The sequence below is a fragment of the Semicossyphus pulcher genome, unplaced genomic scaffold (assembly GCF_022749685.1).
Source record: "Semicossyphus pulcher isolate SPU_LCO1_2020_fin unplaced genomic scaffold, fSemPul1.0.p SCAF_19, whole genome shotgun sequence".
Classification (NCBI taxonomy): domain Eukaryota; kingdom Metazoa; phylum Chordata; class Actinopteri; order Labriformes; family Labridae; genus Semicossyphus; species Semicossyphus pulcher.
The window spans coordinates 3,650,382-3,667,955 of record NW_027211692.1 but is presented as its reverse complement, the minus strand read 5'-3'; the positions used below and the strand labels follow the sequence as shown (position 1 = coordinate 3,667,955).

At 40.2% G+C, this 17,574-nt stretch overlaps 2 protein-coding genes across 2 annotated transcripts; both read left to right on the top strand.

Moving 5' to 3' along the window:
- Positions 1 to 537: 537 nt before the first annotated feature.
- Positions 538 to 4,712, top strand: LOC138597379 (solute carrier family 35 member F2-like). Its single transcript, XM_069668974.1, has 8 exons — positions 538 to 647; positions 1,700 to 1,875; positions 2,233 to 2,360; positions 2,608 to 2,767; positions 3,078 to 3,234; positions 3,320 to 3,372; positions 3,530 to 3,684; positions 4,356 to 4,712. The coding sequence occupies exons 1-8, from the start codon at positions 538 to 540 to the stop codon at positions 4,710 to 4,712; spliced, it is 1,296 nt and encodes a 431-aa protein (XP_069525075.1).
- A 1,673-nt stretch (positions 4,713 to 6,385) lies between these two features.
- LOC138597271 (flotillin-2) lies at positions 6,386 to 17,388 on the top strand. The gene is made up of 11 exons (XM_069668852.1): positions 6,386 to 6,602; positions 7,798 to 7,879; positions 8,885 to 8,975; positions 9,153 to 9,276; positions 9,842 to 9,960; positions 11,557 to 11,670; positions 11,776 to 11,895; positions 12,148 to 12,362; positions 13,429 to 13,612; positions 14,273 to 14,422; positions 15,324 to 17,388. The coding sequence occupies exons 1-11, from the start codon at positions 6,554 to 6,556 to the stop codon at positions 15,360 to 15,362; spliced, it is 1,287 nt and encodes a 428-aa protein (XP_069524953.1). The 5' UTR covers positions 6,386 to 6,553; the 3' UTR covers positions 15,363 to 17,388.
- Positions 17,389 to 17,574: the final 186 nt, after the last annotated feature.

Here is a 17,574-nt window from a genome sequence, read left to right as displayed (position 1 = left end):
TATATGGGCAATATACAGCAAGGGTTTTCAGGTACACCAAGTTTAGACCAACAGTTTTTGGCATTTTACATTTCTACATGTGGCTTAAAGATGACAGGAAAAGAAAAAGGTTTGTTTTGAACATAAACCCCCTGAACTTTTGATATGTTGTGGTTGTTTACTTTTGTAAGAGGTGATTGCAATGGTAATGTTAGTAATCATGTGTTTATTCCATGGATGGGCTTTACACTTCCTTCCACTAGTTTTCATCCCTCTGTACTCACGGAAAAAGGAACCCACTGATGAAGCACTTTTCCTCCACCAGAGTTTTTATCTAATCAACAGATAACAGCTGAAAGTGAGAACCACAAGAAGCTCAGCGATGACCCCTTTAAAAGTTTCTTTCATCATCCATTCTTATCTTTAAGTGCATTATTCACACTCACACAGATAAGTCAAAGAGTAATCTTTGTCCTCTGACTCAGTTAATCATTCAGCTCTGAAACAGTGAAAGTCATGAAGCTAAAAGCTTGTGACAGTCAATACTCGAGTGACAACATGGATACTAAACAGTCCGAGGATACATTCAGGGACGCAAGTTATGAGAACCAAAGCAGAGGACTCGTGATGAGGATCAGGAAATTCAATGCCAAGGAGGTTTTCACCTGGTGAGTGAACATGAGGTCAAAGAAAGTGTTGGAAAGAAGGCAGCACACAACTTTATTTGTATCTTTAGAGCTGAGATGTCTCTGCATCAAGTTTGTTATAAACAGTGATGTAAACTTTCATCATATTAGGGTATTTATTGTTATAATAAGGATCATATCAGACCCAGCTGCAACATTAAAGAGATGTTAACAAGCATCAATAATCATTATTCAATAACAAATCAAAGGAGTACTGATAAAGGAGTACCTACACTTGTAGTGCTGAAGAATATCTTCCTGCTAACTTGAAACAGAATGTTTCTACACTCTTATTGGAACTTTAACTTACGCAAAATTATATTTCTTCAACCACCATTAGAAAGTGAAATAGTTGCTCATTTAAAATGCACACAAACTAAAGTAGTTTATATTTAAAAAGATGTGATTTTGTTATGCAGTGAATGTGTAAAGGATATGATTGAGTCGAGGTTCTGTAATTTAATAACTTTGTTAGTCACTAAATAAACAGCAAACACTGAGTAAAAATGTTTCTATTCATCTTCACACACGACTCATTATTGCACTTAGCTTCCCGCCTTGCAAATGACCAAAATGGTGATAAATGTAACCCTGTAAGAATAATTACTAAAAAATCTTTATCCACAATGTTTTATTTACTCACAGACCATCAATGCTTGCTAGTTCAAACTTGTTTTAACACTTTAAAATGTTAAGTTAGTTTTAATGGCCTGAAAATAAAGGCCTAGTGTTCAGAAGTGTTTTGGTTTTCTGCTTATTCGCCATCTTGTCAAGACTAAGATGAGATTGGATGTTTTTTTAACCTTGGTACTGAGCCAGGTTGGCTGTTTTTCCTGGTTTTCAGCTTCAGTCTTCTACTAAACAAACTTTCAGAGCTGCTGGATGTAGCTTAATTTTTTACCATCCAGACATGAGAGTTATCCCGTGGAGACCGTTTAACGTCACCTTTGATTTTCTATCAAGAAGGTTTAAATTGGATGATTTTAAAAAACAACTTTCAGCTGTTAAAGATGTTTCACTCTCCTCTCTCTCAGGCAGTTGGCCAAGACGTTGGCGATGGGTCAGGGCCTGGCTGGTCTCATCTGTGGGACAGCTGTCACCTCTCAGTACCTGGCCACAAACTTCCATGTGAACACACCTATGCTGCAGAGCCTCCTGAACTACATCATGCTGTGTGTCACCTACACCTCCCTGCTGCTCTGCAGAACAGGTAACAGCTTAGGCTCTGAACACCTGAGAAACCAACGTTATACGGCTCCTCCACTACATTTCAGCGGCAGTATACTTTATACTTTACAAATTCAGATTTTAAAAACACATTATGTGATCATGTTTTATCGATGAAATAACTGACATTTTTTTTAACACTTTTTAAAAGAGTTACAACTAAACCAACCTCTGTACAAAAACCTGGGTTAGGGTAAGGGGTCGATTACAAATAGTTACGTTATTTCTTGGTGAATGAGACATGACGCAGCAGTGATTCAGAAGTATCAACCTGTCCTCAGGTGGGGAAACAAACAAAGGTCAATACTGAAGTTCAGGGGTGTTCCCCTTTAAAACGTAGGGGATGGCAATATTTTACAGATTCTGAAGAGGCGATGGTGGAAGTACCTTCTGCTGGGGCTGGTCGACGTGGAAGCCAACTACGCTGTGGTGAAAGCATACCAGTACACCACCATCACCAGCATACAGGTGAGTACAGGCTGTGTTTGAGTGTGTTTATGGTTAGAGCTTTGGTTGTGAAAACAGGTCCCAGTGATGGAGCTATGGCAAGTCATGAGGGTCAATGTGTGTGAATCTTTCCTGTTACAAATGACATATCGTCCTTGTAAAAAGAAAAGCATATTACATACATTTAACTTGTAATTAAAAGCATGTATAAGTGTTTTTGATATTTGAGTTTATCTTTAAACCTGTCTGGTTGTTTTGCTGTCTCCAGCTGCTGGACTGCTTTGTGGTCCCGGTCCTGATGATACTGTCCCGCTGGGTTTTGAAGACACGCTACAGGCCGGTGCACTATGTAGCCGTGTGCATCTGTCTCCTCGGGGTCGGGGCCATGGTGGGGGCCGACCTGCTGTCTGGACGAGACCAGGGCTCCAGTAAGAACTCACAGTATCCTCCAGACTGTAATATGTGATCAGAGCCTGTATTTATTTATCAAACTTAAAGATGAACTGTGAAATTTGACTTATCACTACTGCATATAAGTTGTATTACACCTTTTATGGCTGCAGAGGAAACCGTGCAAAGTCTGATACATGTCCTCAAGTGATCTCTGTAGAGTCAGTGTTGGTTAGTGCGGAAGACGTTTGAAAATAAAAAAATATGTTGGGGGAGGAAGTTCAACATAAGAGCATTTAAAAGTCCAACATGTTGAACCACAGCACTGGTGCGTCTCTCTCTCCTCAGCCTCAAACATCTTGTTAGGAGACGGTTTGGTGCTGCTCAGTGCGACGCTGTACGCCGTGTCTAATGTGTGTCAGGAATACACGGTGAAGAACCTGAGCAGGGTGGAGTTCCTGGGCATGGTCGGGCTGTTCGGCACCGTCATCAGCACCATACAGATGTAAGTGTGTGTGTGAATGTCATCATTCTTAGGACTTATTCAACATCATGGTTAATCTGCTGTTCTTCTTCTTTTTTTCACCCAGGGTGATCCTGGAACGTAATGAAGTTGCTAACATCCAGTGGAGCTGGCAAGTCGGTCAGTAGTCAGTTTGCACAGAAACATTCGGCATCATGAACATGCAAAGATTTGTCCTGTTTTTGATGGCAAATAACAATCATTCCTGAATGTTGGAGTGTTCCTTGAACATTTGAATTGTTACTCTGCCCTAACAGTTTGGTCTCTCTCCTCTCAGGCCTCCTGTTCTCTGCCTATGGACTGTGTATGTATGCTCTGTACAGCTGCATGCCCATAGTGATGAAGCTGAGCAGCGCCACCTCCGTCAACCTCTCCCTGCTCACAGCCGACCTCTTCAGCCTCTTCTGTGGGATCTTCCTCTTCCAGTACACGGTGAACACTTTAACTTGTACAGTATACCTGAGTGGTCGACGTAATTCAGTGCCTAACTTTTAACTCTAACTTTAATAGTTTACTGTATTCTTCCTCCGGTTAGGATGTCCCATGATATGATACCTATAGCAACAATGGAAAGATCAAATATTGTGCCAACAAGGATTGGGTGTGTCATCAGACCCACAAGTATCTTAGCCCTCTGTGACATTTCTCATTATTAATATTCAGACAGGTTTACCTCTTGCACATGCACGCACACACGCACGTGTAGCTCTTTGTCCCACCCTATCTCTGGGTCACAATGACCTGCTGAATGTAACACAGCCTAGTTAATGAATGATAACAGGACTGGGTCGCAACCAACCTGGCTGGACTGTGACTACTTCATGAGTTGGTAGAGACCAAAAAAGAGTTATTATCAGTCTTAAGTTCTTCAGGTGTACACGAACAAGAATCCACCTCAGTGACAAAGTTGCTCTGTAACTGTTGGAATGTAAATAAGTAATTGTTTGCTTTCCATATTAACGTGAAAGGCAATAATGAGTCAGTGTTGCCCCACAAGGCCAACAAATCTGTTATTTTAGTTTTAAAGGATGAGTTATTTTAGAATTACCTGCCCAGCACATTACTAATTAAACTTAACCTTTTCCCTCTCTGCCCCGCCTTAGTTCTCTGGACTCTACCTGGTCTCGCTGGTGATCATCCTCGTTGGCTTCATCACATTTAACGCTGTACCAACACCACAGCCTGCACCCGCCTCTTCCTCTTCAAGCTGTGAGGAAGGATCCTATGACAATCCCGTGGCCTCTCAGGATGACATCATGAAGCAGGAAGTTTCTGTCAGGATCACCACTGAGGAAGAGCAGGAGGAGAAGGAGGACGAGGAGCAACAGGGGGACAGTGAAAAGGAGAAGGAGGAAATGAGGACGAGGAAGACAAAGAGAGATTCAGTGCCAATAAAGGGCCTCGAACGAGGGAACGATGATGAGGACGTTACAGCTGTTGGACCTAGCACTAAAATGTGAACATTAGCATGAACACTTGTCAATATGTCATATTATGTATTTTTAACACACATTTATTTATTGCTTTTATACAATGGCAAACACTTGGATGTAAATTACAATTTATCTGAAAATAAGGGATATAAAAGTCCAAATACAAATCTCATCCTTGAATATTATTATTACTATTATTATTATTATTATTATTATTATTATTATTATAAGTAGTAGTAGTAGTATTAGTAGTAGTAGTAGTAGTAGTAGTAGTGTTATAGTTTAAAATCTAGCCATTAAAGAGCATACAACACAAAATATTAAACTTTTCCTTTAAACATCAACAATAAATGTCAGGTTTTCTTCGATTCTACTGCCCTCTAGCGGCCAGAGGGGAACTGCCGTATAAAGATGTCGTCAAGTTAGCGTGAATGCTAGTATATTAATCAACAAAATAAAACATCCGGTACACGATTTCAAATGAAAATAAAGTGACCAGACGAGTCGTCGACATCATTGGAGCCAGCGAGTTTCTCCATCAGTTTTGTATCTTCTTATATTATAAAGCAAAGTAAGCATGGCTGCCGAAGAAATAGCCCAGGGCTGCTTCCAACTTTTAGCTAACCTCAAACGTCGTTTCGGTCATACAGTAAGTTAGAATACCTCTACTATTCCCACTAAAGAATGTAGAATTGGTGTTTCTTATTGTGACCCCTTATCATTACAACAATTGTTTCATGATCATTTCTGGTGGCTTGAATGGAATGCTTGTCTTCGTATTTTGATAGGAACCACCGGAAATGTCCATATGTCATGTGATTGACGCTCATTTGACCAATTTAAATTGATGCAGTTCCGCAATATGACCACAAGAGGGCAGAAACAGCTAGTCCAATCCAATCTAGTTACACAAAGCGTGTTAATTACATATTTTGAACATATAAAAAAAACATTATACGCCTAATTTTCAAGTAAAATTTTATTTTCAGACTAATATATCAGTTCAATATCATCTGTCAACATTAAAACACTTGAAAATATGTGTAATGTGAAATATATAACGTCTGATTGGCAATGTGCATACCTTAGAGCTACAGTTAAATAGAAATTCAGTTGCTACTAATTTTCCGAATATTTCAGAGGGAATACTGCAGAAAACTGAAAAAAACCCCAAAACAAAACAACTTAACTGTGGATTGAAAATACTTTAAATGTCCAAAACTGATTTAAGCTTATATCAAAACGATACAAAACACCATTCTTCTTTCTTCCTTAAAAGAAACAAACTTTATTTGGATGTTATCATTTTAGTTTACGAAGGACAACTTTCCATATTAGTGCATTATGGAAAAATGGGAGTTGGTTTCAGTGTATTCAGAGACATGAGATTACGCTGCCTCTGGTTGGAAAATGAAATACATTACAATCATAAAGTTAGCGTCAACATATACAAACCACAATTTTAGAATATTTTCAAAATATTTTCAAAATCATAACTTTTCAATGAACCAGAAAGGAAGTAACATATGATATATGTTAATTTAGGTCAACCACATTACGACGAGGATCATGTAACGGAAGGGGTTGTCGAGTTAGCACCTGGAGTTAGTTTCCCCTCAAGCACGGATCATCGTCTTACCTCCCTGTCCCTCCCTTGTCAGTTTCTCGTGTTGACAAACGTTACGTCACTGCCAGTCAGTGCGGTGTCGTTAGGTGGGGCGGGGGCTGCTGTGTTATTGCTGTCGTCGTGCAGGACGTTAAGACTCTTTCAAAACGTCCAGACTTGGATTAAACAACGGACAAAACGACCGTAGTCCTAAAAGGATCCAACTGTTTGCTGTCTTTATCTGTCGCTATTTCGAGTCAAGATGGGGAGCTGCTTAACTGTCGGGCCAAACGAAGCTCTGGTAGTCTCCGGTAGGTGCTCGCCTTCTTACCGAGCTAACGAAACCAGCTAGCTGTCACGTTAATGGAAGAGCTAACTGATGCTTGTTAGCTAATGTGTGGTGCCTACTTTTTCTAAGCCTGGTTTATCTTCCACTTGTAGCGGCGTATACTAACGCTAAATATTATTAAATAGCTAACTTACTCTGTAAAGTTACTAAATCCGTGAGAGCAACGTTGACGTTAATCACGGCTAACTTAAATCATAACGCTACATCGTTAGCAAGCACGGCAACGATGGCAGGTCAGGGTATTAACGGTAATTAGTGCAGTCGTCTCAAGTTTTAAGTCGTTGAAAATACAAGACTTCAGATATAAAATAGTAACTCTAAATCTTTCTTTCGTTGAGAGTAGTTTCTCGCTTCTTTTAGGCCCATAGTGATGTTGAGAGGGGGGCGGGTTCGCTCATCATCCATTAACTCCAGCTATAATGTAGCTGTTTATGGAAGACTGTGGTGGGCTCAGGAAATAGAGCCAAATCAAGACATAAACAATGACAATATTAGTTAAATGAAGTCGAACACTGTACATGAGGAATATTAATGGTAGGACATCAAGGAACTGAGGCACACAGAGTGCACATGAACACAAAGGGTATAGCTTAAGGAGGGAGAGGGGAAATAGACAGCATGCATACAACAAGCACTCAGCTGTATTCTGTGGTTACTTCCATCTGAAGCCACCAAACTGGCACAATCAATTAAAAATGTATTGACCTGTGTGTGTTTGGTTCTATGCATCTATTGATGTGGCCTGCTTTAGACAAACAGGGTCTCAAACAAAGAAAATTAAATATTGAGTTCATTTATTCGTTCATCTTTAATTTAAATCTCGAGGAATCATTGAGAGCATGCCCTCATTTTCAGTGATGTCGAGAGTACAATAAAAGAACATCTTTATGCACAAATAGAATAAATACAAAAATAATGGCAACAACACAATTAAAAACAATTACACATAAAGGCAGAATAGTTTATCATCGTTTTAAATTGACCCGCAGGTACAAATGTGTGACGTTTTAATGTATTTTGCAAAGTGTTCATGTGAATGTGTGTTTAATCATGTGTGTTTAATCATAAGTCTTCAGTTAGGATGGTTCATTTTAAATCCAATGCAAAGATTTAAGCAAACAGATAATTGATGTGTTGACCTGTCCCTCTTCCCTCAGGTGGTTGCTGTGGCTCTGATATAAAGACCTACGCTGTGGGAGGCTGGGCCTGGGCCTGGTGTCTCATCTCGGACACTCAAAGGTGAAAACATACAGCAGAGAGGTCCTTTTATGTTATCATGAAATTGAGTTGACCTTTAGTAGCTCCTGAAGTGCTTTAGTGCCGTGAAGTGTGACTCACCACAAATAAGTGGATAATACTATTAAAAGCTTTAAATTCAAACTCATTTGAATAAAACGACAGAGGTTATTAATCAGACCACAAACTGATATAAACTTCTTTATTGAAATTTCACAGCGAAGGAAGTCTGATTAAATGCAGGCTGTCAGTAAGTAAGTGGATGATGAAAGCTAAATATTCAAGTATTACACACAGTGTGCTGAAGATGTGTCTAATGTGAACAGGTGCAAAGGTCTTTTCAGCCAACACATTCCACTTCTCTAAGCCGTTGTGGCTAATGATGCACATGTGTTAAATATGCAGCGTCACAAGGCGAGCGTGTTTCTCAGGTTAATCTTTTGCAGCAGTTGTTGTTGGCTGGTTAACATTTTATTCCACAGCACTGTTCTTAAGTGCTGCCACAGGTCACAGCAGAGATTGTGAAATATTCCATGACCTCATCCACAACTTGGATTTATGTCAAAGTTGTGGTTGTAAAGTGGCAGATTAATGAAGGACAGCTGTGAGTGGACACTGTGTTTAAGTCACACCAGATTTCCTCTTCCAGTTGGTGCATACTGTAAGAGGTCAAAACCTCTGAAACAAGGTGCTTGCCAAAAAGTCAAACTGCTTCTGAATCCCAACACAAACAAACACACCTCTTGGGTGTCAGAATTAGGACGGTTTCACTCAGTGTTTGCACAGGTGTGTGGAGGTAAGAGAGTGAGGGTTTGAACTTCTCTCTCAAGCTCTCCTGTTTCATCAACTACAGATTGTAATCTGTGAAGAGATGTTTTTGGTCTTTTCATTTCGATCTGCGTCAAACACTGAATTCAGTGTTCTAAAACAAGAAAGAGAAGAAGAAAGAAATATTACTGTATACTCCTCTTCGTGGTCTAATAATCGTGCTTCTGTTCCTCGCTGTAGGATAAGCTTAGAGATCATGACTCTGCAGCCGCGATGTGAGGATGTGGAGACAGCAGAGGGGGTCGCCATCACTGTCACAGGGGTGGCTCAGGTAAGACCACATCCTGATGACTTCTCTGTGAACTCTGTCACACACAGGACAGGTCTCAGAGTTGAATGAACCAGACTTCATCTGTTATTATTAGGACTGCACATTTAACACGAAACACAAAAGAGCTTTGTCCATCACCAGATGAGCTGACCGGCTCTGTGTCCGTGTCTCCTTCAGGTGAAAGTCATGACGGAGCAGGACCTGCTGGCCGTCGCTTGTGAGCAGTTCCTGGGTAAAAGAGTCATGGAAATCAAAGCTGTGGTTCTGCAGACTTTGGAGGGACATCTGCGCTCCATTCTAGGTACGGACATTCATTTTATGTTAATGTGTGTTTGTCAAAACTTGAATTTGTTTTCTTACTTTGGGCTGCAACTTACAGTTAGCTTTCTTGATCTTTTGTTTTTTAAAGAAGTAAAACATCGATCACAGTTTCCAGAGAGTCTGAGGCGCTGCTTCAGATTTGTTCTCTTATCACACAACAGTCCAAAACTAAAAGATGTTTAATTAAAATAAAGACGAAGCAAATCCTCACAGTGAAGAGGCTCAATCTTTGGCATTTTTGTCTGAAAATGGACCATAACAATTACTCGATCAGTTAAATAGTTTATACCAATAGTTTTCTACCAATCCATAAATGTATTAAACAACTGACTACACTCCAGGTTGATGTTATCAGAAGAACACCTAATGTCTCATCAACATGTTTGTGCCATACTGCTGCTTATTATTTACAAAAAACAAAGACAAAACTCAAAAGAAAAACTTGGCAGCTGCTAATTTGTAACCTGGACATGAGGTGTCCTGTGTAACATGATATGTGTAACATGATATGTGTAACATGTTGGTGTAACTTCTCTCCTTTGCAGGTACTTTGACAGTGGAGCAGATCTATCAGGACAGGGACCAGTTTGCCAAACTGGTGAGGGAGGTAGCAGCTCCTGATGTGGGCAGGATGGGCATCGAGATTCTCAGCTTTACCATCAAGGTGGGTTTTATGTGCCTTTAGAGGCTGCATCAACAATAGTGCGACTGGTGCTCAGAAAGTTACCTATCAGTGCAAAGATAAGAATACCTGATGATGATGCCAAAGTCGCTACTGAGCAAAGAAAAGCGATGTCCAACCTCGGACACTTTCTGGGTCACTGGCTGGAGAGGAAGAACGATTACCAGAACTTGCTCGGCTAACGTTCGCTAGTGGACCTCCTCTGAGTACAGCTTGTTTACAGTCGCATAACAGAGACAGTTCACATTTAAGATGGCTGACTTAAAGGACTGTGTGCAAGCTTTTCTCTATTAGATCAGCTGTGAAGACATGAATGTAAATATAACATCTAAAAGACGCAGACAATAATCTGCAGAGCACAAGCCACTCAACGATCTCAAACCTTTAACCATTAACATGTTTGTGTTTACAATTTCTGGTCCAACAAGGCTGTAAGAGAGGCTTCATTGTTCTGTGTTTAAGTGTTTGTGATGTCTGATCATTCTGTTTATTTTGACATTTAAAACCAGGATAATGATCGCATCAGAACATGTCTTGAAACAGACACGTCCCTGGTGAACAGAAAGCCATGAGCTGCAGACAGTTTAACACTCATAAATCTCCTTCTTCACATGATGATCATTTGCCTAAAATATTATTGGCTCTGTTGTAAAATTCCTCTCTGCTTTTTTTGGAGGGAGTAAGTGTCCCACTGGAGCTCACCAGATGGTTTCTGTTTGTTGTGTAGTGCTTTAGTCTGATGCACACACACTATCAGCTCAGGAGTGCATCATTGTGATTGTGAGCGCTCTGTTTCATCCATGCCTTAATGACGCATGAACTGCTACTAAGGGCCAAGCTTGAAGTCTGTGTTTAGTCAGTAAGCAGCACTGAGGAAGTCATACGAACACAAACATTTATCGGATTGGTTTTCATCTGCCGTCGAGGCTGCTGCTCATCACAGACGTCTTCTTTACTGAATTTCACGAGTCTGATAATTGTCTGCCAGGACTCTCATCTGTCAGACTTTACTGTTGATGATGAGAACTAATTGCGGCGCAGACACAGCGGCTGGCCACAGTGCTTCTCTGGAAACCCAGCATCCATTTCTATCACATCAATTAGTGCAAGCAGAGATGGTTTATGTGATTTCAGGAACAGTGAGCTCTTCAGTGGAGGCCTCGGGCATCCGTCTGTTAAACCTTCCTGATTTAAAACGTACAAATACAAGCGTTCTTTCTATCTTGATTTATATATAGTTTTTATTGCACTTCCTATGTCCCTCATGTTATTATCAGATGTAGCTGAGACCGTCACACTGAAAAGACTGTGTGTTGTCAACTGTTCCAGTTGATGAGCTTGTGAAAGCAGCTCTTGCATGCAGGTGCAGAAAATCAATAAGCTGTTACTACAGATAAAAGGTGTTCATTTGTGGCGGAGGCAGCAGTAAAACGTAGCACATCTAGCACTCATCAGTTATAGCCTCACTTTATGTTGGCTAAGATAAATGTGTTTTTGTGTCAGTTGCACTTTGAGTCAGTTTTTAAAGGAAGCTGAGCTATGTTTCCTCTGAGCTGACCTGTGTGTCTGTGCTCGCAGGATGTGTATGATAAGCTCGACTACCTGAGCTCCCTCGGGAAGACCCAGACTGCTGCTGTCCAGAGGGATGCAGACATCGGTGTGGCTGAGGCAGAGAGGGATGCTGGGATACGGGTAAGGGGGCTCTAGCAGGTTGGAGAGTCTAAGAAGTGACTGAGAGAGATTCTGGTGTGAACAGCAACCAACGTAACACTGCTCTACTTTGCTGTCGTCTCCTAGGAAGCAGAATGTAAGAAGGAGATGATGGACGTCAAATTTCAGGCTGATACCAGGATGGCTGACTCCAAACGAGAACTGGAGCTGCAGAAAGCTTCTTTCAACCAGGAAGTCAACACTAAGGTGGGCATCTGGAGCAGCCATTACAAAACAAAACTATATTTGTTATTGGAATTTGAATATTTTACTCAGTCCACAGTTGCAGTGAAGAAAAGAAGAGCTCAAACAAGCTTGTAGAAAATACAAATATGATTCATACAGCGATGAACTGCTAAGCTTCTTCAGGGAAAAGAGACGGCTCATACAATTTAAAATCTAGGTTTTCAAACAAATCGTGCTCAGGTGTTAGAAATGTGTGTGTGCTGATGTTTTCAGAAAGCAGAGGCCCAGCTGGCGTTCGAACTTCAGGCGGCCAAGGAGCAGCAGAAGATCCGCCTGGAGGAGATTGAGATCCAAGTGGTGCAGAGGAAGAAAGAGATCACCATTGAGGAGAGGGAGATCGACCGGACAGACAAGGAGCTCATTGCCACTGTGAAGAGGCCCGCCGAGGCTGAGGCCTATAAAATGCAGCAGCTGGCTGAGGGGCAGAAGTGAGTGACACAGTAGTTAAAGAGTCATCCAACCAGTTTGATGAGCTTCTTCAGCCAATAAGACCAAACAGTAGAAAATTCAAGGTCACTGAGAGAGTCCTCGTCCCCTGCCTCCTTTTGAGGCCGTGCAGCCTGTAATTGACTTGTTGAAGCTAATTGGAGTGAATATGTGAATCATCTGGCAGCAAAGTTGTGTCAGAAAGAAAAACGCTTTGGTGTTTGCATTTTTTGGGATAACAAAAACCTTGTAACCTTCAAAGCCGATATGCCTCGAGATCTGCACTTGCTCACAGCTACGGTTTAAATATATGAGCAGTAAAAAATGTGAGTAGGTGCAGAAGGACAATCTCGTTGTTGAAACACCAGCTGAGTGGGAGTTTCAGATCCCAAACATGCTGGGGGATATTTACTCAGTATTTGTGGCCCTTACCGAGAAGTTAACAGTCAAGGTTTTTGTTTACAGAAAAGAGAAGAAAAGCGGCACCACTGAGAATTGCATGTTTGGGTTCAGGCAAAATCTCTATTACTGTCTTCCTGTTGAGGGGCTGAGAATATTTGAGGAGCTGCAGCTGGTGTATCATCGCTGTGGAGTGAGTTTAGAAGTCAGCGTGTTGAACTAAATATCCTGTAGGGTTTAATCTGCTCTACAGGGAGGTCAGAGGTCACAAGCTAAAGAGCAGCACCATCACTGTGCTTCTGGTAGAGATTTATAGTCTTGGTTAAAGACATACTAGCAGTGTGGATGATTATCTGTTACACAGGCTTGAAACCTGTCCTTCCAGCCTGCATCCTTTTAAACTGAATAACTCACCATACTGCATTTCCATGAGCTGTGGTCATGCAGTCTGCAATAAGATCACCTTATTTTGTTGCCACATTAATGTTTTAAAGATTTCAGTGTGAAGCCAGATAACGTCTTACTCAGCTTTCAAACAGAAAAATGACTTGGAATTGTTTTTTTTAAATAGTTGAACCCATTTGCACTCAGCAGGGTTTTTGTCATTGTGTGATTTGTTAGATGTATGAAACGTATAACATTTTAATTTGCGTGTTTCCCCTCTGTCAGGGTGAAGAAGGTGCTGATAGCCCAGGCTGAGGCAGAGAAGATCAGGAAGATTGGTGAGGCGGAAGCTTCCGCCATCGAGGCAGTGGGCAAGGCGGAGGCTGAGAAGATGAGACTGAAGGCGGAGGCTTATCAGCAGTACGGAGAGGCAGCTAAGACTGCCCTGGTCCTCGAGGCCCTGCCTAAGGTAAACCACAGGAGGGTTCTGCATGTGTTTTTACAAGTTCCTTAATGGAGATCAAGCTTCTCTGACCACCTGTAGTTTAGTTCAAGAGCTCACTGGTTTGTCACTGCATACAGCTTTTTACCTAGGAAGTGTTGTTATTAATCCAGTTCTTGGATTGTTGTTACAGAATCACTGTTCTACCTCAGTGTATTGGTATTAAATGCTAAGTTTGACACTTAGGGAAACTTCATTCATTTTCTTGCCAAAAGTTAGTCAAGAGGACAGGTATGACTCTCAAATCTGTCTGTTCAATATAAATCTTCAGCCATGAGACAATTTGCTTAGCTTAACAAAAAGACAGGGGGAACAGCTCGCCTGGTTCTGCCTACATGTAACACATCCTTCTTCCAGCATATCTTGATTGCTATTGTTTAATCCCCCCAGAATACAACAAGGGCACTTAGGAAGCTTGTTGTTTATCTTTAAGAAATTGAAACTGCGGCTTCAGTCATGGAAAATAACAGCTCTTGCTCTTACATCAGAATCACCACAAGTGTTTCAGGTTAATGATTCAACAGTCATGAGACTGTGACTCACGTATCACGTGATCAGTCGTAACCTAAGGAGGGAGATTTACATTATTTCCTGCTTACAGTAAACACTTTCATCACATCTTTGCAGATTGCTTCCAAAGTGGCAGCGCCATTAGCCAGGACCAACGAGATAGTCATCCTTAGTGGGGAGGGCAACCGTGTGACGGGTGAGGTAAACCGCCTATTGGCTGAACTTCCTGTGTCTGTCAACGCCCTCACTGGAGTGGATTTGTCAAAGGTAAGCGTACATTACTGTACAAGTTTGTAACAATGTGAATGTTTGCATGGTCTTACTTATGTTCTAAATGCACGAGGGATTAAAGGACAGAATCAGATCCTATAATATGCTTTTGTGGAGTGTAGATTTCACTTAATTCTTTTTATTTATTATGTAAAATTTTGTGTCATACATATAAAACAAAACATAGCCCTCTGTTGGTTTACATTCAGCATTAGATAATGGTGGGTTAGGGCCCGATCAGACAGACCGCGTTTTAGCAGCTGGGAGCTTTTTTGTAGTTGAGAGGGACACTTTTGCGTTGCAGAGCGCCTCGCGTTTTTCCGCTCTGTGCGACTCGCGTTTTTGAGGAAACGCTCTGAGCGCCTCGAGCTGAAAAAACGGTGCGGTGCGCCTCGTGTTTTACAGCCTGCAAAATGCACTCTGTCTGATCAGGGCCCTTACAGTCCTGAGGTGACTCACTCTGACTTGTAAACGCCCACGTCGTTCCTCCAGTTCAAACACAGATAGTGAGATAACGTCAGAGACCTCCTACGAACACATAGAAGACATTATACAGCTGTTTTTACAGGCTGAGTAGAACTCACCATGACTAGTAAACAGATCTTTAAATGTAATGTAAATAAAAAACATTAAAATATCCCCTTTATGTATAAACGTATAGCAAAGCATGCTAACGTTAGTGGTCTCAGAGGATGCCTGTTGTTGCACATCAGTATCCTGGCCACCACCAGTGTTTGAAAACATGATGATTACATGAGACATTACATTTCTGTCATGTTGACTCATATATTCCTACATTGATGAATCTACAGAGAAAGTTTAACTTTCTGTCCTCTAACGGACTGGAGACAGAGTTGGTGCATTAGTGTGGTGGAATAAAACTGCCTTTTCTCAACAGATCCCGCTGCTGCAGAAGATGACCACCGCTCATGCTTGAAAAGCAACGACTCCACATGACTTCAGTATCTGTTGTATGCACTCTGATAGACTGCCTTTAATACACTTGAAGAATTTTGTTGTTTTATACGTATATACTGTATACCAAGTGAATTTTGGAAACCTCTGGTGCCTTACTTTATACAGGACCAGAATATCTGCATGCACTGCTGCTCATTCAAAGATATTTTTGATTTAACTTTAACGTGAACATTTTGTGTTGTCTTTTTTTAATGTTTATTTTTAAATTATTTGTGTTTAAATCGTATATATTGGCCTGTTTGTATGATAAGTCATCGAATAGCAGACTGGTGAGGTGTACCTGCTGACTCTCATCCTGGTTAGACCTGAAAGCTTATTAGCCCTTATTCTTTGTTATTTATACATCAGGGCCAGGATTTTTCAGAGTACAAGGCCTCTGTTCACACTTCTCACATTGCGCATGTTGCAGGCCTTTTTGTTGATTTATATACCTCTTTCTTTATTTGAAGACACTTCTGCATTCCCTTGATAATCTGAATCCTTTACTTTAATTGTAGAGCTTTTGTTGTTTTGTATATGTTTTTAACTATCAAAGGTTATTCAGGTTAATTTATGTCTCAGTGATTTATCTTTATTTATGTAACAAGTGCTTACAATCTTAAAAGAAGCACTTGCATTGTTAATATTTTATCTGTGTCCCTGCAAGAAGTTTTATTCTCCACAAACTGTAGATTGCAGGCATAGTAAATCTGATTTTTTATTTATACAATAGCAGGAAAACAGGAAGCAAATTCACATCTTGTGCTGATATGGTTAGCTTGTAATGTGGTCCTTTTAATATTTAGTGTAAATTTTAATGTAAAATGTTGGTAGTTTTGGCCTTTATTAAGGTTGAAGAGATTGATGTAAAAAAAAAAAAGATGACAAAGATGAGAAAAAAGCTTTCGTGGGCAAATTGGCTCGAAGTTAAAATATATGAATATTGTGGAAGAAGTTTTATGTGAATAGATGGATCTGGAAATTAATGGAAAAAACAGTGATGCCAAATAGAATAGACTATCTTTTAAGTTTAACTGTATCAAAATGACTTTGGGTACTGCATAGTTTATCTGATGTTTAATTTCATACTACAAATATCTAGATGCTAAGCCATGTTTGACAGGGTGTGTCAACGAACCAAACTTTTACACTTTTCAGAGAAACACAATGTTTGTTTGTACATGTCATCATCGATTTGTTTTATTAACTGTGACATCAAATATAGAAGGATAGTTCTTAAACTTATCAAACTAATTTTCATCTGTTTTAAGCCGTAATATTGCTGTTTGTGAATGGTTACAACACTTTGTTGTTTTGCGCTCTAATACACCTAATGTTAAGCTTCAGTGCAGCAGTGCAAATGATCCGACACTGTCAAAGGTTTTAGGAAAGGATGGGGGGAGGGGGTACAGTATATTATTGGGCATAACAAGTTGACCCCCTCCTATGAAATGTATTTCATCCTCTAGAATGGTGTTTAGCTTGAACCTCATATCTAAAGCAGCTGAAAATCAGACAGTAGGAGCATACTGACACAGAATTTACTGACGACTGTTATTGTTGTTGTTAAGTTTTTTGTGCTCATCCTTAGTTAATTTATGTTTGTATCATTCTTGCTGATATAGTGGCTTGACAAATACTGTGACCATATTGATTTGTTAAGCTTCCAATGTGTCAGCTGTATATATGACATATTTGTTATATTCTTAATGTTATTTACAACACGTACACTGTGTCTCAAACGACCATAAGTTCCTGTATGCTCTTGCTGCATGTCATCTGTCTGTACACAGAATAATCAGTTCACTCCTAGCTAATTGTCATTGTAATAAATCGAAATTCCATCATTTATTAATTTTTTTGCCATTTTCTGTTTTGCTACGTTTATTTGACACTGCAAATCTGTAGTCTTTTATTTTTTCCAGATTCCTCATTCAACTCCCTAATCTTAGTTCAAGGGAGGGTGATGCACAGCCGAGACACATATATAAACTCTTAATAGAAAATTAAAAAACTAGATGTCAGTCATAATCTCTTTGGATGCTCATTAATTTTCACTATGTTTTGGCTAGTGATCTCTGTCAGTTTAATACCAAGTAGTTTGATATTTTTTATACTGAAGAAAGACAAAGGAATAATTTCACTATTATGCGTTATTTGACTTCATTGTGCTCAATCTGTTTCTAAAATAA

Excerpts from the sequence above, each read along its gene's own strand:
- LOC138597271 (XM_069668852.1), top strand. The coding sequence starts at position 6,554 with ATGGGGAGCTGCTTAACTGTCGGGCCAAACGAAGCTCTGGTAGTCTCC. Across the intron at positions 7,880-8,884 it reads CTCATCTCGGACACTCAAAG|GATAAGCTTAGAGATCATGA; the intron begins GTGAAAACATAC and ends TCCTCGCTGTAG. Across the intron at positions 11,896-12,147 it reads ACCAGGAAGTCAACACTAAG|AAAGCAGAGGCCCAGCTGGC; the intron begins GTGGGCATCTGG and ends TGATGTTTTCAG.
- LOC138597379 (XM_069668974.1), top strand. The coding sequence starts at position 538 with ATGGATACTAAACAGTCCGAGGATACATTCAGGGACGCAAGTTATGAG. Across the intron at positions 3,235-3,319 it reads GTCATCAGCACCATACAGAT|GGTGATCCTGGAACGTAATG; the intron begins GTAAGTGTGTGT and ends TTTTTCACCCAG. Across the intron at positions 3,685-4,355 it reads TCTTCCTCTTCCAGTACACG|TTCTCTGGACTCTACCTGGT; the intron begins GTGAACACTTTA and ends GCCCCGCCTTAG.